At 41.6% G+C, this 8,303-nt stretch overlaps 1 protein-coding gene across 1 annotated transcript; it reads right to left on the bottom strand.

Moving 5' to 3' along the window:
• Positions 1 to 1,324: 1,324 nt before the first annotated feature.
• On the bottom strand, positions 1,325 to 6,603 carry LOC139294495 (ankyrin repeat domain-containing protein 1-like). The gene is made up of 9 exons (XM_070916405.1): positions 6,577 to 6,603; positions 5,403 to 5,585; positions 4,179 to 4,307; positions 3,668 to 3,775; positions 3,378 to 3,476; positions 3,094 to 3,192; positions 2,684 to 2,782; positions 2,094 to 2,192; positions 1,325 to 1,417 (listed from the first exon to the last, which is right to left on the bottom strand). The coding sequence occupies exons 1-9, from the start codon at positions 6,601 to 6,603 to the stop codon at positions 1,325 to 1,327; spliced, it is 936 nt and encodes a 311-aa protein (XP_070772506.1).
• Between the last annotated feature and the right edge of the window lie 1,700 nt (positions 6,604 to 8,303).

Below are 8,303 nucleotides of genomic sequence, written 5' to 3'. Positions count from 1 at the left end.
TTCCCCACCAGATGAAGCTCTTTTTGCATCACTGAGGAGACCTTTTGTTGTTGTTTGGTCCCCCAGATGTCCAAATTTGTCTAAAGGCTTTCCAGACTAAACCTAACAACAAATGCCTAATCAATGTTTGAGGTTTGAGGAAAACTAGATACACAGGGTGTATGTGTTCTTTTAAAACTAATTTTCGAAATGATAAATGTTGTTTTGAATTTGAAGGAAAAGGTTGTATTGCAGCCGAGAGCAAGATGAGTCAAAAGGACTGAGACTGGACTTGATGTGGTTTTCCACAGTCCGGTCCATCAAGCACACTTGCTCAGCTGTAAGTTCCCCTTTATACATTAAAGCAAAGGTAGATTTTGTAAAGGACATTTGATTAGGCGACTTGTGTAAATCTGCAGATCACCAACATCAATAGAAGAAGTGCAAGTGGACAAATTCGTCTTCCTGACCAACAAACTTACTTCATCCTGTCTCACCTCTCAATCTCAAAACGCACAAGACCAAAGAACTTGATTAAACTCATCTGAATGTTTAAGTACAACAAAACACATCATCTGCCAGCAAGAGGACGCTTAGTTCCTCCCTTTTCTAACTTTTATTCAAATAAATAACTTCAGTTTTACTCTGACGAGAACTCTGGACAGTCACTCAGTTATTATGTGTATGGTATTGAAATAAATCAATCAAAGCCAATAAATCGATCACTGACAGTTGCCATTAATCAATAAATACGTCATCTTCTCGATGCAGCGTCTCTGACTTCACCTCAGCCTGAAGTAAAAATTAAGGAAAAAGAAAAAAAACATCTTCATGTTGTCAGCCGAGACATTGTCCAGCAACATTTGGCGATCAATGAATCTATCAGTGCTAAAGATCACACTATTAACAACATCCTGATTAGATTTCACATTGTTGATCAAAGGCTCCTTCAAGTGCTATACAAATAAAGTTATTATTGACGTGACTGTACACAAGATGTTTAATTGACATGTCATGAGAAACGTCCCCCTGAGATCCCTGAGATCCCTCAGATCCCTCAGATCCCTCAGATCCCTCAGATCCCTGATCCAGGAGGAGGAAGGTCATGACTAATGCTCTCTTCCAGCTTCCAAACTCCGGCTGAGCCAACTTAACAGTTACTTCCTGAGGGGCTTAACAAAGCCAAACCTGGATCAACAGTCGTAGATAAAAGACTCGCGTGCTTCATGAACCGCAGAATGGAAATGACTAGAACGGGCTGGAAAAGAAGATTTTTTCTTTTTCTACCGCTTTTTCCCCCCAATAAGCCAGCAGAACTCCTGCTTTTACTGGAATGTGTTGGGTTCTACTGGTCGGGCTTCTCCTGGCTGAAGTTACACAGGAGGCTCTTGGCTCCGTTCTGCCACGAATACAGCGCCTCCATCGGGGTCTTTCCATCCTGCAAGGGAGACATAAACACACGAGACCGCCTGTCAAAACTGACACTCCTCCAGTGGAGGAAAGTGCAGTTACTCAAGTACAATTCTGAGGTATTTCTACTTTACTTGAGTATTTCCATTTGATGCTTCTTTATACTTCTATTTCAGACAGAAATGTTGTACTTTTTACTCCACTACGTGTATTTGACAGATGTTCTATTTTACTTTGTTATAAGTCCTGTTTATGTGTCTTTTCATGTTGTCTTGTTTCTTCTATATCTTGTCTCACTGCCTTAATGTGAAACTCTTTGAATAGCCTTGCTGTCGAAAGGTGTTGTACAAATAAATGTTTCTTGCCTTGCCAAAGTAAAATTGTGAATGCAGTATTTTAATAAAATTTTACTTTAACTTAAGTAAATCATTTGAATACTTTTACCACTGGAACCCACAGTACTATGTGTCAAAGCGCTGTGCGACAGTCAAGATTTGATCTTGCGATATCTAAAAAGTCAGGGGGTCATCAAAACCATCAGGATTCAGCCTCAGGGGACCGCTGAGGATCCACAGCATGTTTAATTGAAAACTTAATTTGTTTGATGGTCAGAGGGACCCTGAAGTGAACACTGAGTTTCTGACAGAAGATGTGGGCTTTGATACCAGAATCTGATTATTAACATACATGAGGTCTGTACTTACACAGTTCTTGGTGTTGAGACTGGCCCCATACATCATCAGCAGCTTGATCATCTTGAATCTGTTGATCCTCACAGCATCGTGCATGGGCGTGTCTCCGTCCTTCAGCCAGGAGGAAAACAGATATTCAGCATAGATAACCGTTTGTGATGAGATTTATCCTTTTGGCTAGAAGCTCAACTTGTGTTTCTTTCACTCTTTCATCAACAGCATCTCACAGAGTGGGACTGGTATCTGGTATCAGGGCCAATGTTTTCATTATTTGTGCTCTGAATTCAGAAAGAATTCCCTATTTGTTGGCACCTTTATTCTAAAACGCTGCTGCTGCTCCAGACCGAACAAGCTGCAGCTCAGTTCTGCTACAATAACTTGGCACTAAATGGAGACAACACAATTATTTTGTGTGCACAAATTGTTCAAATCTTTACCTCTAAGCTGAGATAAAACTTTAAGTGTACATGAGTCTGTAGCACCACATTTATGCTGCAGTAGTTTGTGTTGTTGAATTCGCTTCATGTCCTGCTGCAGGTGATCTAATGTAGCTGTAAGAGGACTGGTGATCTCTGCGCTGCGTTGTCTGTCTGAGTCCTTACTCTGTCTTTGGCGTTGACGTCTGCTCCACAGTGAATGAGGTGCTCAGCACACTCACAGTGTCCGGTCCTCACAGCAACATGGAGAGGAGTGCTGTGCAGCTGAGGAGACGAGAGGATTTCAGTTGTCTTGATTAACGCAAGAAAAACATCTGGTATGTTTGCGCTCACTACTGTAGACATATTAATGCATCCTCTTGTGTCTTGTGTGTTACTTTGGGCTTGGCTTTGCTGTCTGTTTTAATACCACCACCAGATGGAGCCAAAAGGAAGAATTTTCAAAAGCTGCACATATTGTTTGGCCTTTAGTTACACATGAGGGAATAAAAACTCTACGCAGCTTCATGTGTTTTTGTCTGGCAGCAGAGATGACCTGTAGTAAGCCTTCCTCCAAATCCAGTATGTGTACCGACCTTGTCTCTGTAGGTGAACTTGGCTCCCTGGTCGAGGAGGAGCTGCAGGGCCGGCAGGTTGCCTCCTCTGCAGGCCCAGTGGACCGCTGTGGCCTCCAGCTGACACACACACACACACACACACCGAACTGTTAGACTGATGCTGTGTGAGTGTGAATGTGTGTGTGTGCTGGTTTACAGTATATATATATATATATATATATATATATATATATATATATATATATATATATATAGTATATGAGAGACACAAAAAAGAAAGGAAAATACAAAGAAACTCTCACCTTGTCTGTTTTGTCGATGGCAGCTCCGGCCTCCAGCAGTCTTTTCATGACCTCCACGTGTCCTTTGAACGAGGCTTTGTGCAGAGCTGTTCTCTGGAACTGGACAGGATTTTAAAAGTTAAAACAGTTGATGAATTAAAAGCAAATCAATGATAAGATAGCAAAAGATAGATTTAATTAAAGTACTATTAGCTCCTCAAGTATTTTTTCTTGAAAATATGATCATTTGTCAGATGTTAACATTTCTTTTTCATGTCCATATGCAGCAGACTCCGCTGTGTGACACTCACGTGGTCGGCTACGTTGGGGTTTCCTCCATCCGTCAGGTACTTCTCCACCACGGGCAGTTTGTTCTCCATGGCTGCTGTCAGAAACAGCTGCTCATCCACAGTCTCTGGCTGCAAGGTTGATGCAAAAAAAACATCTGTATAAACTGAGGGTGAAGGAACAGTGTACCTGGCTCAGGAGAGAGTTGGCTCCATCTCAACTCCAACATAATTCCAGTGTCATGAAAACAAAGTACTATATTCATTACATGTAGCTCTTAAATTTATGGTATGGCCAGTTTCGAGCACCTCAACTCTCTTGGAATCCTCTGCAGCAGAGGTGGCCACATGTGGGCTCAGCGGAGCTTTATTTAGCCTTCAAACATCCTCAGAGTTACAATATAAAACATATTAAACCCTTTTGGTTGAAGAAAATCATCCCAAACAAAACAATAACAGTGTGTGTCTGTTCCTCTCGTGAAAAGCAAAGTTAAATGTTTGCTAGGAGATCGAAATGTAGGAAATATAATCTTACCACAGTCTCAGGCTCCGGCTGCTGTCTCTTGGTGATGGGAGCCTTCCTCTCCCTTCTCCTCTTCCTCAGCTGCAGGATGTTGAACAGGTCATCCACCGTCTCCAACTTCAGCCTTCCGCTTCTATCCGTCTGACAGGGCAGCGACAAGACACAGGGCTTCAGCACACAACAAAACCAACAACAACAACAACAACAAAACCAACAACAACAACAACAGAAGAAGAAACTTAAATCTTTATTTATTCACTGAATAATAATCAAGAGAATTGGCAAAATAAAAAATAATATGGCTAATTAATGAACATGCTGAAAATACTGAAAATTAGATTGATGTGTTTATTTATTTTTTTCATGTCTAATAAACATTCAATGCAGCCACTGATATCACCATCGCTTCATATAATCTCTGCTAGCAGATCGCTATCAAGGAAGACGTGTTATACTCCTAAATGCCTTCAGGTGGCAGCACTGACCAAGAGACAAACTCCCAGGATGTAACCACAGACCCAGAGACTAACGTCACCTGGTCCCAGTGTGAGAGCTGGATTTCAACATTATGTGCTGTGTCAGCCTCATCTGCACCTGCATCACCTCTGCTGCACCAACGCTTTGAGGCAAAAGCTTGTAATTAAATAAAAGCCAACATGAAACTACAGTGTGAGCTCTGTGAACAGTGATGGATAGTTCATAGTTTTACATCTAATACTATGTGTAGTATTATACTACTATACATTATACTGTACTTCTGTTCTACTTTCTTATACTACTAACGGCACCATCACTACTGCTTCTGAGAATACTACTACAAATATTTTACAACTTCAGCTGTAACTAACCAGTGGTGGAATGTAACTAAGTACATTTACACAAGCGTGGTACTTATGTACAGTTTTGAGGTACTTGTGTATTTTTGTTTTATGTTATTTTATACCTTTAGGTTTCTGGGGAAATAATGAACCTTTTACTTGAAAGTGCCTCAATGATCCAATAATGTAATAATATAACATAGACAGGATCTATTCTGCATGTCGAGTACTGAAAAACTACTATTCCTGCTATTTCTACGGTTAGTAACAATACTACTTTACTGATACTGCATCTAATATTATTACTGCTGCTTCTGCTAATTATTACCGTTACACCTACAAGGTCAATTATGTTATTAATTACTGTTCCTGAAATCAATAATATATACATTCAGGGCTGTAGCACTGTTGTTCTTACATTGAGAGCTGCCACGCTGACCTCCTCCTGCTCACTGCCACTGTCGCTCTCCTCTGACAGACCTCCGCCCCCCAGCTCCCTGTGAGACCTGCGGTCATCCCGCTTCTCTTGATTGACAGCCGCCTCGTACACGCCTCCTTGGAAGTCGTCCGCCGCTTTGCCCTCTGACCTCTTACCGGACACCTGAAGGAGAGAAGACATGGAGGCGCTGTACTCTCTGAGTATAAAGACAACCTGATTTAAAATGCGTCTCTCTGTGAGTGAGCATTGTTTTATAAATTTAGTCAACTTCTTAGTATAGAGTAGGTGAGCGCAATAATATACAGTAACTGAACGGCTAAAAGGTGAGCAGAGCCTTCCTAAAAAAGATCATGAGAAAATGAGTTTGGGAAAAAGGCTGAAGCGCACTGACGTCTCCATCTCGGCTCAGCGGGAGAGCTTTAGTTTAGTGTCCAGAGCTGAACACATGAGCAGCTCTCAGCGTCCTGCTGCTAACGGAGGAATGTAAACACACCACAGCTTCAACACATTAACACACACACACTTCAACTCTTTAATGAGTCACAACTGTTTGTATGTTATTGAATCACTCATGTAGTCCTTCAAACTGCTTGTAGTTTATCCTACTTGAACTTTAATCACCGGGGAAGAGAACCCCTCATTTCAGATATTAAGACAGACGTATTGAGATGAAATGTGCAGGAACTAATACTGGGTAATGATCCTTAGTATCTTAATGTTTAATTAGTTTCAACTTAACTTAAGTTAAGACAAATCAAGACTGTCGTGGGAGCTGATAGATGATTTACACGTAGATGCAAAAACTATTTAAAACAACTTCTCCACAGTCAACTTATTCTAAGCATCATCAGTTTCCAACAGAGCGTCACTAACATACTTTACAGAAGAACTCCTTTTCTTAAACAAGATGTCTTGGTTCAACACATTTTGAGAATTCTTTAAAAATTGAAACCAGAGAAAAATAATCTTTTTGTATGAAAACAGAAAATCAATTCTGTAGCTTCTCGTTTTCCTGTGAAGCAAAATTCCATTTCATGTGTTTTTCAGGTGGGTTTCCGCCACTTATTTTAAGAATCCGACCGCTGCTCTTCGTCACTCTCTCTGCCTCTCATAACTGTTATCATTTACATTTACACACATCGGCAGATCTTACCAGTTCCTCGACACTGAGCAGTCCCATCCTTCTCCTGGATGTGAAGTAGTTTAACAGCGCTGTGGGTCACTGGAGTTAAGTCCACTGGTGTTCTGCTGTGATGGTCAGTGTCTTCTCTTTTATAGCCCTGTCAAACCTCTGAGCTCCTGTCACTCTCCTCAGATCACATTACCGGTGTCTCATAGCCAGCCCCTCCCACCATCAGTTCTGCCCCGTTTGGCTGGCTTCTCTATGTCACCATGCAAAGATGGAAGTGACAAAAGAGGTGTTACTCCGCCTCACACTCTGATGGTGTTCACGTTTGTGGGCTGTGAGACAATGAAGATGTAACGGGATGAAATGTCAAAGAAATGCAGAAATTAAAGGATATATCAGTCAATATTCATAATATGTTGTAGAGCTACTTCCTGGTTCAACTTTAACCTACAGCACATGCTAAATAATCAGCATGAAGTTCATCAGAAAACTGTTTCAACTACAAGACAGGGAAGCTTCCTGTAATGTGCTGAGTAGCTTGACATACTCCTTTCGTCCATGTGAGAACGACGCCATTGACGATGATGCCACCAAATAACGTAGACAGCTGAAAACTGCATCTTTGTCCGACAATGAATGAATCTTCATTCATGGAAAACTGAGCATGTTTGACACTGAAGATAACAAAGATGCACACCTTGTTGGCTTAAACTAGAACTCCAAAAACCAGAGAGAGAGTTAACTGAGGCGCATATTCAGCTGTTTCCTCAACAACATGGGAGAAATGTTACTTGCATTTCTCACCCTGTGAGACATGTGACTTTGGTTCACCAGCCCCTGTTGACTTGTGTCCTTAATGAACCAAATTGTTAAGTGCACCAAACTCACCACCACAGTTTGTAGAGCAAAAATGTTTAATGTTCTTTTTCATTACATTTCCAGTAAACTGAGCAAAGGAGGATAAATTCTGAAAGAAATTATACAAACATTTATGTAATTTTACAGAAAAGAAATCACATTTTTGATGTCGATCAGTAGCAGAAGGAGAATTAAGGTTAACGCCCTTTTATAGTAAAGCAGTTTTTCCTTCTTCTATTAACCGCAGTGATTCATCTTCTGAAACATAGACAGTCTTTGGCAGCGTCTCGTCACGCCGGCATGTGGCCACAGACATGCAGTGATATCACCGAGAGGAGACAGGTTCATGGTGGCTGAGAAATAAATAGTCACACTTCCAAACATCCAGTCACTGCACTGCAGCCAATCACAGATCGAGGTCAAAGGTCGGCAGGATGCCTGACAGCCGGCAGCGGGTAACGTCATGTCAGGTGCTTCTTGTCCTGCTGTTAAACTGCATATTCCACATGTCGGAGCAGTGTACAGGGCATACTCTGACAGTGAGGACACCACGAGCTGCCTGAGCTCACTGTTCACCAATCAGAAGCCAGAGAGTGAAGATGTCAGGTGTAATCCATGCAGGGCCGTGTCCCCCCCAAAATATGATTGCCCCCCCCCCCCCCAAGGCCATAGTGCTAGAGTACTGTCAATAGCTGCCTGGTTCGCTGTGGTAAACACAAGCTTAAAAGATATTCACGCTTTGTTCTACGACATAAAATACGCCAGTAGATACCCCCACTCATACATTTAGAAGCTTTTACGCGTCTTAAAAAAGACGGCTGCTAAATGAGACTACAGAGGTTGTCGCGGACATTAAGTGTCATCACGTTGAACACGGAAGCTCATCGACTTAC

The sequence above is a fragment of the Enoplosus armatus genome, chromosome 12 (assembly GCF_043641665.1).
Source record: "Enoplosus armatus isolate fEnoArm2 chromosome 12, fEnoArm2.hap1, whole genome shotgun sequence".
Taxonomy (NCBI): domain Eukaryota; kingdom Metazoa; phylum Chordata; class Actinopteri; order Centrarchiformes; family Enoplosidae; genus Enoplosus; species Enoplosus armatus.
The sequence above is the reverse complement of the archived record's forward strand: the minus strand, read 5'-3'. Positions and strand labels throughout refer to the sequence as shown.

Excerpts from the sequence above, each read along its gene's own strand:
- LOC139294495 (XM_070916405.1), bottom strand. The coding sequence starts at position 6,603 with ATGGGACTGCTCAGTGTCGAGGAACTG. Across the intron at positions 4,308-5,402 it reads TCAGCGTGGCAGCTCTCAAT|ACGGATAGAAGCGGAAGGCT; the intron begins GTAAGAACAACA and ends CTGCCCTGTCAG. Across the intron at positions 3,193-3,377 it reads CCATCGACAAAACAGACAAG|CTGGAGGCCACAGCGGTCCA; the intron begins GTGAGAGTTTCT and ends TGTGTGTGTCAG.